At 36.7% G+C, this 23,431-nt stretch overlaps 3 protein-coding genes and 1 long non-coding RNA gene across 4 annotated transcripts; 3 read left to right on the forward strand and 1 right to left on the reverse strand.

The window, feature by feature from the left end:
• The first annotated feature begins 425 nt into the window (after positions 1–425).
• On the forward strand, positions 426–1,555 carry LOC147274346 (DUF538 family protein (Protein of unknown function, DUF538)). The gene has a single exon (XM_086227533.1). It carries the CDS (start codon positions 917–919, stop codon positions 1,382–1,384), a length of 468 nt encoding a protein of 155 aa, XP_086083659.1. The 5' UTR covers positions 426–916; the 3' UTR covers positions 1,385–1,555.
• Positions 1,556–2,180: 625 nt separating this feature from the next.
• Positions 2,181–2,743, reverse strand: LOC147274347 (uncharacterized). The gene is made up of 3 exons (XR_015119593.1): positions 2,682–2,743; positions 2,529–2,579; positions 2,181–2,427 (listed from the first exon to the last, which is right to left on the reverse strand). It is a non-coding gene; the product is annotated as an uncharacterized LOC147274347 (long non-coding RNA).
• Positions 2,744–4,894: 2,151 nt separating this feature from the next.
• LOC147274348 (esterase/lipase/thioesterase family protein) lies at positions 4,895–9,005 on the forward strand. The gene is made up of 8 exons (XM_086227532.1): positions 4,895–5,341; positions 5,451–5,579; positions 5,806–5,937; positions 6,564–6,706; positions 6,792–6,889; positions 6,981–7,075; positions 7,691–7,744; positions 8,485–9,005. The coding sequence occupies exons 1-8, from the start codon at positions 4,946–4,948 to the stop codon at positions 8,704–8,706; spliced, it is 1,269 nt and encodes a 422-aa protein (XP_086083658.1). The 5' UTR covers positions 4,895–4,945; the 3' UTR covers positions 8,707–9,005.
• Positions 9,006–16,831: 7,826 nt separating this feature from the next.
• Positions 16,832–19,378, forward strand: MGL (methionine gamma-lyase). The gene is made up of 2 exons (XM_086228527.1): positions 16,832–17,721; positions 18,645–19,378. The coding sequence occupies exons 1-2, from the start codon at positions 16,908–16,910 to the stop codon at positions 19,223–19,225; spliced, it is 1,395 nt and encodes a 464-aa protein (XP_086084653.1). The 5' UTR covers positions 16,832–16,907; the 3' UTR covers positions 19,226–19,378.
• The last annotated feature ends 4,053 nt before the right edge of the window (positions 19,379–23,431 follow it).

Genomic DNA, 23,431 nt, shown 5'->3' on the forward strand with positions numbered 1-23,431 from the left:
CACTGAATGTAGTTAGGTGATTGCTATTGACCACAAGCATCAATTATTTTGCAAAAATTGTCTTTGAGTTTGGATCTTATCTCTGGTATTCCCATTTAATCTTTTTATGTTAAGGGGGTGTTCTTAAAAGCCTGATCTCAGCTGCAAGTCACAAACTTGTTAGAGTTGTCCTTGTATGAACTACTCACTCTGTTCCTTGATTGCCCAGCTGAGAAAGAAAGAGGTCAAATTTGCCTAGCTGAGTTCAGCTCTGTGTCAATAAAACTCTTTGTACCATGCATATTAACTTCTTTTTTTGTTACATTGGATGGAATCGGATCTAGATTTAGTTTAATCTTAACTTTTATCTCACCTACCCTTAGTACTTGTGCTAACTTTTACCATATTTAGTAAAAATGTTATACAAGTAGCGTTAGTGATTGGAACAACGGCTATAAGGCGATGAATGAGGAATAGTGTCAATAACTCTGAATTGTAGTGGTCCCAGTGGAGCCGCGGGGGTTGGGTTTGGTATGCTATGTGTTAGCTTTAAGCCTTTAATCTAGCAAGTATAATCGAACACGCCAAACCATGTGAAGCTCTTTCTTTTTAGACCCTTAATTAATGGTAAGCACACAATAGGTGAGCCAAGCTAACTGGCTAGAGTTGCTAAGCCGTGAGCAATTAATCCTCTATTTCAATATACAAAGTATAACACTAAAATAGTACAATGCCATGCACTGATTGGCCATTAGGTGAACTACCCTACAGTGCAAGCCCGTTCAGCTCAACCTACACCCAACTACCATTAGACACTTGATTGCTCCTCTTAGCATCTCTGCATATATTAACTCAACCCAGCTAACAAAACACAAGAAGCCCTCCTTCCCCAACTCTGAGACATCATCAAGCTTTGCTTAGACCACCTCACCCTGAAATGGCTAGCGGCAAACCCCAGGAAGACAACAAGCGTGCAGGTGCTGAGATTATTCATGGCGCTGAAGAGTGCTACCGCCACTCCGTAGAGCTCTTGGCGGAGCTGGGGTTTCCCAGAGGTGTTCTTCCCCTACAAGACCTTGTGGAGTGTGGAAGAGTTAGAGAAACTGGGTTTGTGTGGATGAAGCAAAAGGCACCCTACGAGCACTTCTTTGTTGGGTCGAATACACGTGTCAGCTATGCCACTGAGGTGACTGGGTATGTTGAGAAGTTTAGGATGAAGAAGATGACTGGCATTAAGAGCAAGCAGTTGTTTCTTTGGGTGCCCATATCAGAAATGTGCATTGAAGACCCAGCAAGCCAGAAGATATTCTTCAAGACTCCAATGGGGATTGGGAAGTCTTTCCCATTCACAGCTTTCATGACAGAGGAGGAGAAGCACAAGTATTTGGAGAAGGTTAATGAATAAAGCTTCTTCAGCTTAATCTGGAGAGGCTGCACACAAATATTATATATATATATTTCTTTTCTTGTTCGCATATAAACATTTTATTAAATAACGAATTTATTTTTTATGTCGTCGTATTGTTAATTTTAATTGTTTAAGAAAGTTACTCTTGTTTTTAATTTGTTATCGCTTTGATCTCTTCCTTGGTTAGAAGCCTTGTATCAGATGTTATGGTGGAGTTCATGACTTTAAATTTGTCATCAGGGTTTAAAGCTAATGGGTTGTACCATACTCACCTTAATTAAGTTCACTTTCTTTGATAATGCATATGGCAATACCACATCACATCATTGGTATACGAATGGTGGTGAATATACTCAAAATAAAAATGCTGAATACCAAAAGTACAAATGTTGAATATCAAATGTATAAATGTCGAATAGCAAAGTCCGAATAGTGAATAAAAAAGCTATGATAACCAAAAAAACAAAAGAAAAAGAAAGCTATGAATGCTGCTATTTTAACACCCCTACCTTCTCCTTACACACCCTATACTCATAACACCCCTACCTTCTCCTTACACACCCTATACTCATAACACCCCTACCTATTTTAACAACATGCTTTTCACTATAAGGGAAAGGTAAAAGTCTAGGGCTGTAAAACTATATAGTGAATAATACTTCTCTAGGAGAATGCTAGATCTTTGTATTAAAGATAGCTCTGTCTCTTACAAAAAAAAAAAAAAAAAAAAAGAAGAAGATAGCTCTGTCTCTACAACAAGTTCAAAAAGACAGAGTACAACCAAAAAGGGAACACAAAAGACAACACAATGTGCTTTGCACTGTGAGCAATCAATGGGAAAAATGATGGGAAGCTTAAATGAAAAAAAGCAATCCACATGTAGTTGTCGCCAATTCCATCAAATAAAATCCCTCCATGTTCGTCTTCACTGCCAACCTGCGGTTGGTTCTTTTGTTCTTCGCTATCAGTCCTACTCTTGTTCCCAAAAACTCTTCCTATTCTTGCTTCCCATCTGCCATTAATATTATGATGGTACGTGCCTGGAAAATATGTGCCAAAATAATTAATATTTAGATACTGTTTTTTCATTAGTAAGTATTTAAAATATTTGGTTTGATCATCACAATGTTAAGAATATCACCTTGCAACTCCCCTATACTTGAATACACCTCTTGAAAAGCCACTGCTTTTTCTAGAACATAGAAACAAATAGTTTTAATTATCATGAAAACTGTGGCCAAAGAAATTTCTGAGTGTGGAAGTCTTTTCACAAAAAAGTTGTATGAAGTCCTACCTTCTTAATGAGGCCATATATACTCTTCTTTTATCACAGTTTGCATGATCGATCTCAATTTCCTTCTCATAATCTGATATTTGTAAATAGTAGCATCAATGTCATATCAGACTTTCTTATGCTAAACTTCTAAAAGCATGAAAATAAAACTTATCCAATGAGTATATATACATATATATATATAATATCAGTTCATGAAAATAAATCAATGTCAGATACGGTTTTTTATACGGTTCTAGCTATATAAGCAGTCAGTATACATATATATATATAATATCAGTTCATTCTTTTCTTTTTTTTTTTGTCAAAATATAATATCAGTTCATTCAAACATGAAATACTACATATATATAGCCAACTTATCGAATGAGTACAATCACGTGCTGCACGTAATTACAAGCTAGCTAGCTGGGAACAGAACGTACACGTACACACCGATCGATCATAATTTTATACTATTTAGACCATATTTAATTGTCAACCATATCTATTACTAATAACCTGTTCTTTAATAGAAACGAAATCATGTATAAATAAGCAGTCTTCCATGTCAAATCTCCCTAATATTGGATCCTAGAAAATCATTATCTCAGGTCTAATTAAGTTGCACATAACCATATATGATGCAGAAGCTAGCATGACCAAACTTCTTAAATCACTGGCATTGGATAAAAAAAAGCTTGAGTTTTATGCTGTAACGTACATACAATTGCAACAACAAACATTTGAAAGATAAGCCTATCCAATCAATGAAAGAATTAATACAATACATGAAAGCATTGACATGGTCATCAATAATCAACAACTATGTGAATCGAGAAAAGATGTCAAACCCAGTTGTCAGTTAATGAAATCTAGATGCGTGCATCAGCCCTCTTTTGTCTTCTTTTTTGTCTTTTCGATTTTTGTCAACTGTTTATCAATGATCAATTGGCCCATGTGGCCATATCGAGCTTCTCTGATTAGTGTTGCTATATATGTACGTACTCACAGGTAATCTTCTTCGTTTTGTTCTTCGTTTTGTTATTATTATTGTTAATTGTTTGTTTTGTCATGATAATGTCTTCTCAATTTTTGTCTTACTATATTATCTTCTTCGTCTACTTTCAGTACCCCTAGTAAAGATAAATCATGCTAATGTAATTATATTTGTCCAAAATTACTGTCGGCTGCCTAAAAATATCAAGAAAAGAGAAGACATAGTACTATTTTCCAGCCATAGAAGAGAACCCTAAATCCAAGAGAAATAAACTAGAAACACATGCATCTATATCACATAAAAGAATTCCAACATCGAATTATTAAAAACCCTGGCCTACCTGGAGATGAGATGAGAAAGTTGATTCTTGAGGAAGATTGAAGATTGTGCTAGGAGCTCACTGAATTTTTTTCGATGTGAATTCCTCAGAAATCTCTAGGGAGGAGGTTGGAGAATTGGTATTTATACCTCACACTTCAAATTCAATCAAAGTCACCGTTTATTGAATTTTATTAAAATTAATAACTTTTTGAATACCAAATAACTTTTATAATTTTTGAAAGTCCTGATTGAATCCTAACAAATTTTTATACTTTTTAAAATTTTTAAGGGAGGGGGCTATTCACACATCGGGGGTCGCGCCAGCTACTCATAGTGGTCCGGTGAGGGAGGGAGGCAGAGAGTGGGGAGAGAGAGAAGAAGGCATAGAGAGGGAAGAGAGAGAGAGAAGGGAGATCGGGCCAAGGGGAAGGGTGGGTGGGTCGCGCCGGCAATGGGGAGGGGTGAGGTCACGCCGGCGGCGGGGAGGAGTGGCCGGTCAAAACTGGAAATGAGTTTTTTTTTTAATGTAGGGGCAAAATAGAAAAAAAGGGACAAAAAATTGAAGGGGTGGTCAACTCAATGGTTTTGGGTGGTCTAAATAGCCCCCCCACCCCAATTTTTAATTGAATACCATCAAATTTTAATAGCTCTAGTTTTTAAAAATCTTATTTGAATACCATCACATTTTAATAAAATCTTTAAAAAATTTAATTGAATACCATTAAACTTTTAACTCTATAAAAATTTATTAAAATCTTAATTAAATATATTCCCTAATTTTATTTTCATTTTTTGTAAAACATGTAACACCAAACTTCTCTTATCCCTTTATAATATTAAAGATACGAGAAATTTAAGGTGAAATGAAAAAAAGAAGAAGAAATGAAATATTAAATCCTAATTAATGGCCACATCTAATGCTACCCACTCCAGTACACTCCAATAACTAATGACTTGATGAGTAATGGCCAAAGGCTCCTTGGGCTACTCACCACCTCTCAGTTACTGCCGCCACGTGGCTCATCACCACCAGACCTCTCGTCTCGCCGCCTCATCCACAATCCACGTCAGCTCAACCGCCGACCCAATGGCCCATCACCCGTCCCTCGAAGTCCTCGGAGGCGGGCGAGAGCAGTTCCTACCGGCCCTCAACTCCATGACCCGACCCTACAACCCGTTTCCCGTAATCGGGTGGAGCCGCCACGTGGAGACCATCTTCGCCGCGTTCTTCAGGTCCACTCCCGAAGTTAAGCTCCGCCGCGAGTGCCTCCGTACTGAAGACGATGGCGCCGTTTCGCTCGACTGGGTCTCCGGCAATGACCTCCACTTGCCCCCCGACTCTCCCCTCCTCATTCTCCTGGTTCTTACATTCTACCCTTCTTTTATTTTCTGTTTGTTTTCCGAGAAAATGACAAAAAAGAAAAGAAGTAAAATTTTCTTTTGGGTGATGGATGGTGTTCGTTTTGCAGCCAGGTTTAACAGGAGGGAGTCACGACTCGTATGTGAGGCACATGCTGGTTAGAGCCAGAAGTAAAGGGTGGCGGGTTGTTGTTTTCAATAGCCGTGGTTGTGGTGCTAGCCCTGTAACCACTCCTCAGGTACATTCTCTTGGGCCTAATAATTTGACCCAAACCCAAAACCATGCTTGTTTGTGTTTAACTGTAATCCAAGTTAACATTTTATTGCTAGCCAGGTCTGAAATTTGTCAACATTGATACTTGTTATGAGTCTATGACCTTATGGAGTTGTTCTTCTCAAGTTTCAACTTTTTGATGTGCTTTTAGCCAACTTTGTGATTCGTTATCTTATGACGCTGATATGCAGTTCTATTCGGCTTCATTTTTAGGAGATATGCGTGAAGTTGTGACCCATGTTGGAACTCGTTATCCGAAAGCAAATTTATATGCTGTCGGTTGGTCTCTTGGTGCTAACATTCTCGTCCGGTATTTGGGTCAGGTAGGATACTCATGTTACTGAACTCATTTCCTCTCCCATGCTGTCCATGTACCTTGTGAATTTGTGATTGACCAATTGCTCATAATATTGTTCTCATTCTTCTCTGTAAAGTTTTTGTATGTTTTTTGGATCAATGACTTTCACTAGAATGGTTTAGCATATGTTGCTCTTGCATTTTCATTTTGCATATGTGCACTAGGGAATGCACTGCAAATCTTAATGATAGCTTTAACAAGGCAGTGAGTGTTGCATTCTATCTCGCTGCAACATGCTGTTGTTTTCTGCTCAACTGAATTTATCAATGACTTTAGGCCTAACAAAGGATGTGGGTTTGAGTGATTAAAATAGGAGTTTGTCTAGCAGTAGCACACAGTCTTGACTTGGGATGTAGATATAAAGTTTATATCAGTCTTATTTGTGCATGCAGTAGTCTTTCTATGACCTTGAATTTTTTATGGAGCTACATTCCCTATTTAGGAGAATACGTCATTACGTCCCATTTTAAGTAGTGAAAAATAGCAATATAACTTTTATAAGGACCAGCACTTTGCACTGGAATTTTCTTTGCCTTGCCTTTTCTCCTCCACTTCCATTTCATTTATATTTCTATGATGTGGTACTTGCAGGAATCTCATGCATGCCGTCTTTCTGGTGCTGTGTCGTTGTGTAATCCTTTCAATTTGGTCATTGCAGATGAGGACTTCCGTAAGGGCTTTAACATTGTTTATGACAAAGCTCTTGCAGGTGCTCTCTGCAAAATTTTCAAGAAGTAATCCCATGAAATATTTATGTTATGCTCCAACAGTTATTTCAGCTTGAAGTTGATAACCTAATTTGTTGGCACTACATTGTAGGCATGCTCTACTCTTTGAAGACATGGGTGGTGTTTATAATATTCCATTGGCTGCCAATGCCAAGTCTGTCAGGGAGTTTGATGACGGACTAACTCGTGGTATATATTTCGTGTGCATGAAACCTTTTTGTATTTGGATGGGATAACACGGCAATCATCTTATGAGAGCACCTTTGATGAAAACTTGCAGTTTCATTTGGCTTCAAGTCAGTAGATGACTACTACTCTAATTCCTGTAGTTCAGATTCCATAAAAGATGTTTGCACACCATTGCTTTGCATTCAGGTGATATTTCTCCACAATATATATGTTTTCATTGACATTTTATGAGCCTCTCTGCTGCTGTAAAACTGTATAGGTGATGAAAACTTTTTGCTATTGTTATAGAGTTACAGTTTTTTTTTCTCTGTGTCATTCTTTATACTATGTTTGGTAGGAGATTAGGAATATAGAAAAGAGAGAGGAAAGGAATGATGGAAGGGAAGGGAGGTATATTGCCAATCCTTGGAGTTCTTGTTTGAGTGGAAAGGAAAAGTGGAAGGATAAGGTGCACCTGGGTCCAGCATAATCTATATATCCCTATAGGAAAAGTGGAGAGAAAGATGAGCATGTTAAACACAATTTTTTTACTTTTTTTTTTTTTTATCTCCATCTACTTTATGAATGGTATAATGGTAGATTGTTATTTTCTTTCCTTCCTCCATTCCTTCTCTTTTGTCAAACAAGAAAAGGGAAAAATCACTTCTTTCATTCCTCATGATTTACCTCATGCATCCTTTACCTCTCGCTATCAAACATAGTGTTCTTATATGATTCCAATTGCTTGAGTGACAGAACTGAAATTATGTCCTAGTGAATCTCAAAATGTGCTTGGACTTACAAGTTCTTACTGGTTTTCAGGCAGGAAATGATCCAATTGCTCCAAACAGGGGAATTCCTCGTGAAGATATCAAGGTTTGTGGAGTTTGTGAGCCAGATACCATGCCCTTGAGGCTAATTTATACTAAACCTCAATGTTTAATTTGCTTGCTCTTTCTCCAATAGTTGATATTTTATCATTTTCAATCTAATTCAACATGAGTAAATACTATTAACACTAAGATAAATCCTGAAACTAATGTGACATGGCATTGTATTAAGTAAATGGAGTTCACATGAAAAAAAGTAAGCAGGACCAAATATAAACAAACAAAACACTACCGTATCAGCTAGTCTCCAAATTTGGGATTATCTCAGTGCCTATAGTATTACTCATTTAACATAAACAAAGGAAGCATTTATTTCCAAACAAATTTGGGTTTGCTACATTCTGTCTCCCCTTCATGTAATCATGTACGATTCAATGCAAGGCTAAAGTAAAGTAAAACAATGTTTGTGTTGGGGAGAATAACTGTGGAGGGACTGTTCTAGACTGGACGTATTCTAAACTGCCCATGGAGGCCCTATGAAAGGTTCTACAATAAGTTTAACTGAGCCATATGTTCAGGATTCATAGAATAGAGGATGAAGGAGAAATTTTCAGGAAAAAGATAAAAGAGGTTCTCTTCCGTTTTGATCACATGGCATCCAATGGGTTGGTGGACCATTGGGCTTAACCTTGTGGTTTTCTTTGATTTCTTTTGAATTACTTCTTGCCATCTCTTTGTATATACCATTGGCATTTTAATATATTACATCCCTTTCTGTTGTCTCAGGACAATCCAAACTGTTTGTTGATAGTGACACCCAAAGGTGGCCATCTAGGGTGGGTTGCAGGTGGTGAAGCTCCGTTTGGAGCTCCATGGACTGATCCAGTTGTCATGGAGTTCCTTGATCATCTAGAGAGAGGAAAATCTGAAGCCCTTTTATGTTCTAGTAATCTGGAAAATGTGCAACAATGTTCTGAGACAGAGGGCTTGCACCACTTGGAAGTATAGTTAGCAAATACTTCAGGTTTTAGTCTTAATAATGAGATGGTATATGATCATCTTTGTATTTTTAGAGCTGTCAGTTGCAGCTTATCAGGCAATTAGACCTTTGATGTATCTGAAATTCTGATGTATTATTTCACAGTTGAAATCTTATTATCTGAAAGGTGTAATGGCAAGCTGCTTGCGACTATGTTGTTTTGACAGAATCTTTCGCCAGCATAAAGATCTTGAATTCTTTTCTTGCCAATGCAGTGCTTAATCATGATTCTATGTTATATATATTAAGAAAGTGAATGGATTGTGTATACCATGTCTATAACACAATGGTTTTTAACAGACTATGATCCAAAGTTCCAAACCCATGCCTTTGATTACCTTTTACCTCCAGTTTACTTTTTACTATATATAATTCTTGATTGTCCAGAGTGTTGGGATTCTCTTTTTATGTTTTGTCCCTACATGCCAAGAATCAATTGCTGCTTTTTTTCTGTGGCCTTGCTATTGGCATTTGTGACATGTTTTATTTATTTATTGGTGCTCTTTTGATGAACTTGGTTGTGACTTGTGAGTGAGCCCTTGCGTCATTGCTTGTGCTTCTCTGATATATTTAATGGTTTTGGTATTAACATTATCCAAATCTAAAAGGATAATCTCGTATCCTACCAAGTTCCAGCCAAGAAGTTGAGCCCATATTTGCACATGACACATGAGTGCTACAATTCAAATGCAATTGTGCTTCCAATTCACACATTATTCTAGGTTTTCAGATTTGACCAATCAAAGCTAATAATACTTATCCCTTTGAAAGGTTGGAGTACAAAATATAGAGTCTCCAAAACATATGGCAAAAGATGAAAAGAAGAGTCTGGGAAGTCAGTTACTCGGATTGACCAGGATCATGCTTTGGATCAAATTGAAGACAACATACATGTAGGAATGAATGTGGAGGTTTTTTTAGAACTTTACTGAGAAGAAAGAAGGTTTCACACACCCAAAAGAAAAATCAAGGGATATTTGATTTTTTTATTCATTTTTGGGTTAAATGAACTTTTTACAAGAGTACTAGTATTTGTATTATTCTTAAGGACTATCGTACCAAATTTTTTTTCATGCTAGTACATCTCTTTAATAGAGTTATTTCCAGGGAAAAAAAAATGTACCTATATTCATTGTTGATCAGGATTACTCATGAAAAAATAATTTATCATTTAGGTACAGAATCTAATCCATGGGTACACAGTTGTTGATAGATGTTGAGCCATGAAGAAAATATTTTAGAAAAAGAATTGGGCCAGAGTGCATGCATGTTGATGAAAGCTATTTTCATATGCTTTGGACCCATTCTATTATTAAAGGACGTTTTTTCTGGGTATAATGTGGTGCGGATGAATGGGCACGTGTAGGGCCCAACATGTCCAAATTACGGTTGAGGACAAATCAGCTGGGCCCTCTTAGCAGCGGGACCCACCGGCCATGTGTTGTATTTCACTTCAGTGTACAACGTCGTCCTTCCGATGTCATCCAAAGCAAAGATCAGAGCAACATCCTACGTCTTTAATCTTTGTTTTAAACTTTTAATTTCCATGTTTCGGATAAGATTCAAAAAAATCGAGATCATGAGGTGCATGTCTCATCCCATCTTATTAGATTTGTTTCTATTGGAACATATGCATTGTATGCTTTATCACTTAGCACGTGTTTGTTTATTTGTGGAGGGCATATTACAAGCTTGGATTAGGGGACCGAATTTGAGATTGATATATATATAGAGCTTTCTTATGGTATTAAATTATTAATCATCAATTATGACTCGCTTTTCGGTTTTAACTCTAATGATTTTGAGCTCATGTTTTTCAGCTCGAGTTTTAATAATTTAACTCTCAATTTTTGGACTCCGTATAAAACTAAAGAGTTAAAACCTAAAATATAATTTCGAACGATGATTTTATACTTTAAAATATAAAACCCTATACTATAAAATGGTGAACCCAGTAAAAAATTAAAAAATAATAGTAAAAAATAAAAAGACTCATGTTCATACTTTAGTTAAAAAATGAATGTCCTATAGAGAGAATGTGTATATATATAAGAATTTTTTAATTATAAAATAGGCACATATATTTTTCTAGAATATATATATAACGTAATGCTATACTAAATAATATATATATATGAGTAAGGTGGGATAATGGATTAAAACTATAATAAGTTTATAGTTCCATTTTCTCGGATGCACCTAATATATATATATATATATTCATTCATTGTATATGAGTGCCCACTATTCAATATTCATAGCTTGACTACTTTTCCATATTGTTTGCAATTGCATGAATGAATCATCAATTTTTCTAGTTGTTTGTTTGTGCGGAATTTGTTTTTCTTTCCAATTTTAGAGCTTTCAATATATGGTTGCAATATGGATCGTTCATTCATTGTACACATATGCATAGAGAATATGCCAAGTTCAATTCCTGTCATTTTGTTAATCATCATTTTCACGAGGAGGGTTTTGGATAACCACCCACATCAACAACATATGCATATAACTATATAAGTACCAAAAGTAGTGCGTGCCTGCGTGGCTATGCAACTTCTTTTGCTACCCAACTGATAAAGTGTGAAGTTTTCTATAATAACTTTTGGATTTTTCACGATATTTTTACTTGAATATGACATGCATGCACTAGATGCAATAAAATTGATAAAGATCATTCGGTAGGGTGCATACAACACAAAGGTGAGATAGACGAGATTCCGAAACATGAAATCGAAATATAAAAATAAAGTTTTCGACTTTTCATATATACTTGAACTTAACATATTATATGAATATATAAGAGAATTTATAAAATTTGAAGTCCTCAACATTTGAAGGAGGCTTCCATACTATAATTCGCCTACCCTAGTCGGCTGAAAAATTACTAATTGTATGACCATATAAACAAACACAAAGATTGTCTGCCTCATCCGATCGGGAGACTATGCTATTGCTAATGCTTGGAAGAAAATGATGGTCCGTACAACTTGCCCATAAAGTCTTTGAATGCATATGAAAATATCAAATATAAATTTGAACTTTATGTCATGCTCATGCTCACAAGAAGAGGAACACAAGTCGTCTTTGAAAAATAAATTTTTTTTTTTTCTTTTTAAAAGAGAGAATCGAGAATCCAAGATCCCAATCGAATTGAAAGAGAGGGGAAGTGATGTATGAATCCAAATTATGAGCCAAGTGCTTTCAGCTATCGATGACAGGGGTCCCCAGGCCAACTTTTTTATCTTCCCATTTTTGGTACCACATGATCACCAACTTCCTTCACATTTGGATGTTCCAAATTCTAAGGATCAACTTGGAAAATTCCGGAAAAGCTTGTCAATTTGGAATCAACTTGGAAAATTCCGGAAAAGCTTGTCAATTTGGAATTTGCAATATATAGTTGCTCTTTAAAGCTGAGTATCACTAATTAATCTGTCTTTGAAAGTTTGGACATGATTTCTGACTTTTATCACTAAATGTCCATACACGTATAGAAGATGAGTTTAACATACATATATAGCTAGTCATGTTTTGATAGCTAAGTGAAAAAATAAATTAAACCCATGATTTAAGTAATTTTACCTTCTTTAGTCATTTTAACATGTAGTACTATATAACTATATAAGTAGCTAGCTAGTTTTATCTACAATTAATTGTTAAGTGCACCTATATCTACTATCTCTTTTGTATATATTATAAGATTGTTTTCTGATATTCAATCTGCTCTACACATGCATGCACTATGGCATATGATAAAGACTGAAGCCTAGAATAAATTAAACGTGCAGAGATGCACTTGTAAATTGTAATCAATATCATCCCCACACACCCACAATTCACAATTTTACTCATTACAAAACTAGTGGGAAGGGCGTCAGGCATCAAATTAAGAAAGAACTAAGTCTTTATATTGTTTACCTCTAGAACAAATTAAATCATCAAAGAAGTAATATTATTTTGCTTATGCAATATTCTACATCAGCACTCAAACATGCAGTACTATTGGTAATTTCAGATATATATATATATATGGATGGGTCTTATTAGTAGAAAATTGGCACCTTCTTTATTGGTCATTGAATTCTCTATATATAGTAAACTGGTAGATAATTACTAGACTTCAATGAATAGTTTATTTTAAAAATAGATCACCAACAATATAATTACCCTAAAAATAATGGATGTTTCAACGTTAACTAGAATTCTCATACTATATTAGATAACTACACTAATAATAAAACTCTCTATGAATTAATGTATATCTAACTAACTGTTTGTAAATGTTATTTGAACAATATTGATGTCCATTGATCCAATGTATTGGTTCACGGGGAAACACCTTACACCTATGTACTGCAGGAAAGGTACGTGGCTGCTTCTTAATCAACATTTGTGGGGAATATATAAGCCAGTACTTTTTTTTTTTTTCTTCAACAGATTAGAATCATGAGAAAAATTATTGAGTGTATCCGATACACCGTTATGTAGTGTAATAAATTCAACGTGTAAGGGTATTATTGAACGGTATATTTATATTAGTAGAGTATAGTATTAATAACATTCACTCATATTATGACACGTTAAATTGATTACACCATGTGACAAATATATCGATTACATAGAATAATTTATCTATTCATGGTCATTAAGTTGTTTATATATCTTTTAAAAGACTTAAAATTATAAATTTAAACTTCATAAATTTCTTAAAAAATATTAAATTATACATAAACACATTCAAATAAGACCAGGGTGTTAAATTTCGAAGTTTTCGGCGAAATTTCGTCGAAAATTTCGATTTTTGGGGGTATCGAAATCGAAACCCATATTTGCTAAAATTTCGGGATGATTTTGTCGAAATTATCGAAATTTCGCCGAAATCGTCGAAATTTCGGCAAAATTTCGACGGTGCCCATAATCCATTCCCTTAAGTCGGTTGCCCACTTGCCCCTACACTGAATTTGAGATCTGGTTTTGGAGCTGGGTTTTTGCAGAAAAATGGAGAGGTGGCAGGGGGGAGATCGAGGGAGAAAGAGGGGCGGCGGCAGGGGGAGATCGAGGGAGAGGGAGGCGACGGCAGGGGGAGATCGAGGGAGAGAGGCGACAGGCGACGGGGCGAGGGCAGGGGGCGACGACGGGGGGAGATGCAGAGAGAGAGAGAGAGGAAATGAAGAAAACAGAGGGGGGTTGCTGGAGCAGTGGAGCCTCGGGGGAAAAGAAAGGAAAGGGAAAGGAAGGAAAGAAAAAGAAGAAAAAAAAAAAAAATTAAAAGGTTTAGGGTTGTTTGGAGTTTGGGGCCTTTGGGTTAATTGTGAAGAAAAAAAATAGTTTGGAGTTTCGTTTGCCCGTTTTGGAGTTTTGTTTAGTTATTTTTAAACCCTAAACTAGTAAACTATAATATATTTTTATATAAAAAATAATTTAAATTACCCTAAAGGGCTTAAACCCTAGTATCATATACCATATCCTAAAAAATATAGAATATAGATTATAAAATATATAGGGTTTAATGTATATATTATAGAGTATATATCATATACTAATTTCATTTTATACTAATTTTATTTAACAGTATTTGTCTCCAGCGTGCATTATATTTATCTTATATCACATGAAACCTACTATATAATTTGGTTTCTTCAATATTTTTTATCAGTTTAGTAGATAATATGATAAATAAACATATGATAAAGTTTCATTCAAAATTTCCGTATTTTGATATCAATTTCCATCATTTCCGTCAAATTTTTATCGAAATTTAAAAATCATCAAAATTTCCGTCGAAATTTTCTCGAAACCCGAAATTTTATTCCTTGAATAAAACCTAACAACAAAAATAAATTATCAACAAACATGTGAAAAAAACTTTGCACTTGAAACTGTCGCTGCATTGCAAGAGCCGGGTGCACGGCATCCTCAGTCGATCGGTTGGCATTGTTTTCGATAAAAATGTAAACGCGCGTCCTTCGTCAATGTGATTTTGTCTTTACGTGTTAAGAAAATATATATATATATATACAGGCTCCTTCTGTTGAGGTATACCTCAACTTATTTATGTTGAGGTATACCCTGTTGGGCCCCACACGAGTCGTTTTGTGTCGATCCGAACCGTTCAATTTTTACATCTCCGTAGATAGATCATCCTTGCAAAAAATTAGCCAAATCGGAAATCATTTGCCTATCTAACTTTGATCAAATAAATGAACGAACTAAATATTTTCGATGAAACCGTCCATTTGTTTTATCAAAGTTAGATAGGCAAATGATTTCCAATTTGGCTAATTTTTTGCAAGGATGATCTATCAATGAAGATGATCCTTGCGAACGGTTCGGATCGACACAAAACGACTCGTGTGGGCCCCAACAAGGTCATACCTCAACATAAATAAGTTGAGGTATACCTCAACAGAAGGAACCTGTATATATATATTCACTTTCGAGTTGTTTTAAAAAATTTTAGTGGTTTTTTATTAACCTTTTAAAAATAAAGTACCCAATAGAAGGAAGTTGTGGCCGTTGTGTGGCTAACTGACTGTGATAATATTACCTGCAGGCTCCATCAAATTATTGACAAAGGACGTCCCATACATATACATTATGATATACCCTTCATTACATATAGTTGATGACAACCAAACTTTCACCTTATTCGTGCTATTCAAGCTCAAACTTTCCATATCTCCAGTCGTTAAATGAGGTGCTCAATTATACCAATAAGGAATGTATATGATCGACTACATACGATATATTTGATTTACAAATTAAGGGTTCGTTTGAAAATCTGAATTTTATGGGGTGAATTTGAATTTGAATTTGGATTCCTCAAATTCAAATTTTCATGTTTGAATTTAATTTCAATAATGAATTTAGATTTGACTTAAATTTATGGTGAATTTTGGAGGCCCAAATTTATTGATTTTAAATACCTTCTCCAAATAAGTATGAAATTTCATCACCCCTTGGTAAAAAAAAAAAAAGAAATCTCACCACCTCTCTCTCTCTCTCTCTCTCATCATCTCCGGCCACCATTGCCGATGGCCACCACTAGCAAATTTTTGGTAACCACCACCGGCCAACTTTCTGACAACTCCTCTGGCCAGCTTTTTCGACGAACCTCCGGACACTTTTTCCGACGACCTCCGGCCAAATTTTCTGACAACCCCTCCAACCAACTTTTCCGGCGACTCCTCCGGCTAATATATATAAAAATTAAAAATTCTTAAATTGAAATTCTTATATTTTATTTTTTTTATTCAAACAATAGGATTTGAAATTTAAAGAGTTGAAATACATGAATTTAAAATCCAAATCCAAACGGACTCTAAAGAAATTTAATTTTACATTTCTAGTTCACCATATATGATTAGAATACAAAATAAATAATAGGCATATTGTGTTATTGTTTATTGACTATATATGAAATCGGCACATATGAATGACTGTAATTCAATTCTTCCATGAAAAAGTCTACAATAATTGGTTTAATCAATTTATCGGTCTAAGGTCTCTGCTATGTCCACAAAATTCTTTGATGATCGAGATTCGAGACTATCAAGTCATTTGACATAATTAATTAAATTAGTTAAATTAAGATTAATTAGTGTGCTACTCAATGCAAAAAAGACCAATTACCACCCAAATGAAAGATGGATCTTCTAATTTTGGTACCCAAAAGAGGAATTATTCAAATGAAACAAGATGGATGGATATTGTGTGTTACAAACTCACAATAGGGGAGTGCTTTTTCTTGGCTTTGAACAAAATAACGTTTCCCTTTATTTTGAAAGGATAAGAGTTCGAATTGTAGTCAGAGTTTTGTTTTTTTAGTAGAAAAATGAAATAGAAAAAAAACGTATAAGTGAAAGAAACATATTTTAGGTGGCCCCGTGAATAAAATTGGCCAGATTCACTGCACCTTAAAATAAATCCCCCGTGATATGGTAACAAATCAATTTTACTTTTTGTCAAAATGGTAAAAATTTAATTAAGTAACGAACTTCCCAAAAACACCAAAAAAAAAACAGACCAATTTGTGTGACCATGCACCCATTAAAACTCTATATATGGATTCCTCCTCATCCTAACCTTGTCTAAACTCAAACACAATCCTCCATCCTCTCTCTCTCTCTCTCCTCAATTTGCCAATCACTTTGCATATTCATCATCCATGGCCGACACCAAAACAAACGGCATCGTTTTCCCCACCACCAAGCACAACAAGAGACCTGCCGACCGCGACGGCATGGACGGCGGCGGCGACGACAACAACAACGTCGTCGCCAAAAAATCAATGGTGCTCAACTCCGCCGCAGCCGCCGCCGAGTATGACGACCCTGCGGCGGCATTGGCCAGCACTCGCCATGAGTTTGGCGAGCACGGCGGGGTGAACATGTCCATCGAGGCCTCGGCCACGTTCACGGTGATGGAGCCGGAGACCCTCCGGCGCATGTTCTCCGGGGAGCTGGGGCCGGAACGTGACTTCTTCATCTACAGCCGGCACTTCAACCCGACGGTGCTGAATCTGAGCCGTCAGATGGCGGCCCTGGAGGGCACGGAGGCCGCTTACTGCACCTCTAGCGGGATGTCCGCCATCTCGGCCGTGATGCTGCAGCTGGTCAGCAGCGGGGAACACGTGGTGGCCTCCAGGACCCTCTACGGTGGGACCCACACGCTGCTGACCCACTTCCTGCCCAGGGCCTGTAACATAACGACGACGTTTGTGGACATCAACGACCTCGACGCCGTCCGGAATGCCATCCAGGTCGGGAAGACCAAGGTCCTCTATTTCGAGGCCATGTCCAACCCGACTCTCACGGTGGCCGACGTGCCTGAACTCTCCCGCATCGGCCACCACAAGGGCGTCACGGTTGTCGTCGACAACACGTTCGCCCCTATGGTTTTGTCTCCGGCCAAGCTCGGAGCCGACGTCGTCATTCACAGCATATCCAAATTTATTAGCGGCGGTGCTGATATTATCGCAGGTAAATAAATATACATTTTCCCAAAAATTTTAATTTGGCCATTTTTGAAATGTCAAATCTCTCTAATATTATGGACAAATGTGTTTGTATAACGTACCTAACATAACATCTCAGTTCTACAAGTCCTTACTTAATTTTGTTGTAACGACTTTTTAATAATAAAGATGAATTCATCTATCAGACATAAAAAAATATATAGTATACTTAACATTGCATGTAAAAAATGGGTATAAATAGTTTTAGTTTCTTAAAAAATTAAGGTGATTACTATTAGTGATGAAATCTGGGACGTCCATAGAGATTGTTGAAATGCCATATGGAATTCATGTGATGATGGCTTTACTTTTTCCCTCGTGAATCATCTTTGTCTTGCTCTACTGCTATGACAGCAAGGCAGGTGTTCTGTTCGTTTTTGTTTGCTTGTGTTATTTTTAGGTACAATGTTTATGTTTGTTTGTGTTTTTTTGGTGAGGAGGTTTGTTTGGTTTCGTTTATCTCTTGTCCACCGTACTTGGTGTTAACATGGGTGACTTGAGTTGGAATTGTATTCTTCTTCCAGTGGAAGAATCTTTTACGTGATCCATGATTTGGTCCTCTACTTAATTTGTTCTTTTTCTAACTTCACTGTGAGATTCCAATGTGATGTGTTTTACAAATATAAAGATTTTTTTTATATAACAATTAAGGTAGCGTTATAAAACTTAGTCTAATCCACTTGATTAATTAAAATTTAATTAGTACATAACAAATATCACATCATTCAATTCTAAGAATATGTTAGATTCTAGCATTAGTCTTATTATAATCCTCCATGCGTATCTAGCAATCTGCAAACCCCACCACTTCTCACGGATATGTTTTGTCACAATTTTTTAACCCTTTATATTTTGATTGGCAACAAAATACTAAATTTTTATATGCAGGGGTTGTGTGTGGGCCTGCAAGCCTGGTGAACTCAATGATGGACCTACACCAAGGGGCCCTGATGCTTTTGGGCCCAACAATGAATGCCAAGGTGGCATTTGAACTCTCTGAGAGGATTCCCCACTTGGCCCTAAGAATGAAGGAGCACTGCCACAGGGCCATGATTTATGCCACAAGGATGAAGAAGCTGGGCCTCAAAGTCATATACCCAGGCCTTGAGGACCACCCCCAACATGAGCTCCTTAAGTCCCTGGCCAACAAGGACTATGGGTTTGGTGGGCTTCTGTGTGTGGACATGGTGACTGAGGAGAGGGCCAACAGGCTCATGAACCTGTTGCAAAACTGCACGCAGTTTGGGTTCATGGCTGTGAGCTTGGGGTACTATGAGACCCTCATGTCCTGCTCTGGAAGCAGCACAAGCAGTGAAATGAATGCTGAGGAGAAAGCTTTGGCTGGGATTTCACCAGGGTTGGTGAGAATGTCAATTGGGTACATTGGGACATTGGAGCAGAGATGGAGCCAGTTTGAGAAGGCACTCTCTAGAATGCACCAGGATTCTGGTTTGTTTGGGAAGAAGTGATAAATTGTTGTTGTCCAGTGTTTGTTTGTTGTTGGGGGATGAATAAGTATGGTTTAGAGAGTGCTGGGTTGGGTTGCATCTCTTGTAAAAATAGGTGTACCCTTTGGTTAATTTCGTATATCAAATCCTAATTAATTTTCCTTTGGGTAGTTCTATTAATGTTTATATAGTTTTCATGAATGTTTTTCTAAATTTCTCAATACTTAAAAAAGAGGAGTGCTCTAAAGGTAAACCGTTAGTAAGATAATACGATACTAACTATTATATTGAGCTCACTACACAATGTAATCTCATGATTCGAACCGTTTATTTTTTAGATTCTCATTCTTTTTTTTTTTTTTTTGGGCAAATTTTAGATTATCATTTAAAGATTATCCTTACAAAAAATAAACAAAATCAAAAAATCGTGTAGCCAACTATTAGTAAGCTTATTGTGCTCATGTAAATGAACGAACACAAGTTTTTCAATAAAATATGAAATGATTGTAATGATAATCGAATGGCTAAATGATTTCTGATTTGATTGATTTTTAAATGGAGACCTAAAATATGAATGATTTGAATCATGAAATTACACAGACACACATGATATGATTGTTACCCACTGGACTTCCATGTCGAATATTTTGAGGTCCATAAGTCCATCTAAACAAAGCATTGCTTTGTTCAATTGTCTTCTCACAAATTCTGGTTCATCTAGTTGACCTTTCCTAGCTAGCCCGTTAACCCATTTGCTATGTCAGGTCTAAACTCTATTTTTTTTTTTGGTCAAATATAGTGCTTCATTAAAAGGAAGGCGCAAAGGCCCAAGAGCAGAGCTAGAGAGCCTACTTCTAACTCAAACAAGGAGAGAGGAAGGATTGACCAAACTAAGCAAGAAAAAATACAACGATAATCTAGCAAAAAAGCTGAGACCTAACAAATAAACTTCAAGGCAGCAAGGGGCTAGAACGCTGGGCGTTTGAATCAGTTGGAGAACAAGGGAGGCCGTCCCGTGAGAGAATGTGGACTAGGGAGGACGGGGGTCGTTCGACCCAGCACAGTGGGCACGTCTTCCTTAGAGTGAGCGATGCAATCCAATCGGCTGCACGATTCGCTTGGCAGGGGATCCAAGCCCAGTTGACATGCCGGAGGGTCTCACGAGCATGATGGATCTTGAGAAGGACTAGGTACAGGGTCCAACAGGTGTTCTTCCGAGCCTTATGAATATGAGTGATGGGCTCCCTAGAATCCGACTCGATAGTAACATTATGGTTGGGAAAGCTTCTAATTAGCTCGATGGCATCAGTGGCGGCATAAGCTTCTGCTGCCAGAGGGCTCGCGGCAGTTCGAAGGTGAGCATAGCCGGCAAGCAGAGTTCCAGATGAGTCTCGAATGAGAGTAGCTGCTCCAGTTTCACAAGTGGCGGGATTCCATGATGCATCAAAGTTCAATTTTAGCTCACCCAGAGAGGGGCACCAAACAGGTAAACCATTAGAACTTGTAGTTTGACAAAGGAATTGTTGTCGGCAATGGGAAGAGGAAGAGGCATCGGGACTGGGATTTGGGTTTTGGGTTTTGGGTTTTTGGCAATGATGTGGCATCAAGGAAAGAGTGGTTATGGGTGTTTAGGGGAGGGAGGTTTCGAGATGAGTCAAGATGGAGGGATAATATGCGAGAGAGTTGGGTATATTGAACTACACAAAATTGTACGAAATCAGTTGTAACTTAAGCTACAAATAATTTTTTAGATTTGTGACTATATTTTTATTCAATTTAATAGAATTAAATACAAATTTTGGTTATGTGTGTTACACATGTCTTATATCTTAGGTGATTTTGGTATATTCACGATCCTATATTAACTTACATGCCCCTAATTTTGATGTATTATTTAAAAAAATCACCTTAAATACTAAATTAGGACAAAATAAAAGTTTTTATGAAATTAAGACAAATAATAGTTTAGGTAGATAGTTGGGACAAAACTCAAAGTTTAGGTACTAAAATTGTAAAAGACCCAAGTTTTAAAGTAACAGAAAAATAAAAATAGATGTCACTATGTGAGTAAATATTTTGGAGATGGGTATGATGAGGGAACAAATGGGTGTAATTCTTCCGCTCAATAATAATGATAGGTCTTTTAAAGTTGAACCATTAGGATTCTTTTGGTGATTAGGTCAATAGAATCAATGGGCTAGATTTAGGCTGGACTAAGTTCAATTTAGTTCACTAATAATGGGTCAAATATAAGCTTGTAGAAGCCTTGGAGTCTTGGACCCGCAAGTATCAGCCTAAATGCATGTTTAATTAAGTTATCAAAACATTGCACTTAGGTGATTCTGAGGGTAGGTGAAGTAGACAACAATCTCGATTAATTCAGAAATGTTGAAAGTCCCAAATTTTATAAATTTTTTTTTCAGTAGTGCTACATATACCACATTTTTATACCATAATTTCATACCACCTTATGTGGCAACTTACATGGCATTCATACATTGGATACTAAAAAATAAAAAGAAAAACCCAAAAAGAAAAAGAAAAACATTGTCTAATAAAATAATGACACGTCAGATGGTATAAAAATGTGGTATAAGAATGTGGTAAGTATAGCATTATTCTTTTTTTTTACTTACATATTATGTTAGACTTAAATAATATCTGTTAAAGTATTAAAAACTCTATTTTTATAATTCGTTTCAGATATTTCCGAGTTAGCTTTACTCCAAAAATTGCATCCGATATATCATACAAATCGTGGGTCTCATTCCAGACAAGGGGCATAATCATTTGCAAGATAAGCTTTTATCACAAACTTATATATATATATTTGTCCAAAAATCAACGTCGGTTGGTTGGTGCCATCCGGACAATTGCCCCAAGGCACAACCAAACGACGAACATCAAAATTTGGGAAAACGACCTTACCTATAACCAATGCCATCACACAAGATTTGATTTGGACTACTCCAAAACACCCTCTTAATTACCAAAACATGCAGACAACAAGATCACAATGCAATTTTAGGGAGCACTGACAAAGTACTCCTCATCGTTCATCATGTCCATTAATGTGTGTCGTTCAATCCACATGCTTTCAACTAGTTGCCTATGACTAGTGATTATCGTATTTAATTGAGATGAATATATGTGAGGAATCAATTGAGCAATAATGACATATGAATCATCTTTACTCATCACATTCAAGGAAAAAATTATTTACAGACACGAACCGACATGGTTATTCCCCACTCCTTTAGGTTCTAGCATGAATAGTAGTAAACATGTAATTGGTAAATGTAGTACAAATAATTTCAAGTATATTCAAAAGCACATACTTAATTCTATGAAGGGATGAAGGAGCAATCTTTCCAATGTCTTCTCCTTACCTATCTAATTAAAAAAGATAATGCTAGGGTGCCACAATAATTGGTATTTGCGCCCTAATGACATGTCATGGCTACATAAGTTTTTTAAAAGACTATTTTAACTTTATTTAACTTTACAAAACTTAAATTACAGTAAAAAAATTAAAAAATATTTCATCCCAATTTTAAAATTGAGTTTAAGTAAATCTTATATATTTCAATTTTTTTCACCTGGAAAAGAAATTGGTTTTTATTCCATCACCTCTCATATAATATTATAGTTTATAAATTGAAATAGGATTTGCACACTACACAAAATCAATATGGATCGATGTATCAGGTATCACCCACCCAGCCTTGTCCCTCCTCCCTCCCTCATTCTCTGATTTACATTCATAACCAAGAAATGGTTTGGAAAACAAAAGAAATGGTTTGTTGCTTTATTTGAGTTTTGGGATTTGATTTTTGGATTATGATTTGCGATTTTGGTCTGTTTTTGTTGGTTTTTGTTTTGAATTCGATTAATTGTTTGCTAGGTTTTGGTTGTTGTGGCTGGAGAGCGGGAGGAGAGAAAGAGAGACGAGAGATAGGAGGTTGGTGAAGGGCTGGGTGCGGGGTGGACGGGGTGGTGGTGGGGAAGGAAGCCGAGCTCGCGGAGTGAGTGAGAGGAAAAGAGAGTGACAGAGAGAAAGAGATAGAGAGATGCGGTCGGGAGAAGGTTGCCGACGCAAGGAAGGGGGTTGCCGGCCAGTGGCCGGAGAGGGGGAGGGAGGTAGGTGGGTGGGTGGGTGGGTGGGTGGGTTGGGTCGGCGATGCGATGGAGGGGGATGGATGAAAGTTTCTGTTTGCCTTTTTTTTT

Source organism: Dryas octopetala, chromosome 9 (assembly GCF_963921425.1).
Source record: "Dryas octopetala chromosome 9, drDryOcto1.1, whole genome shotgun sequence".
Lineage (NCBI taxonomy): Eukaryota > Viridiplantae > Streptophyta > Magnoliopsida > Rosales > Rosaceae > Dryas > Dryas octopetala.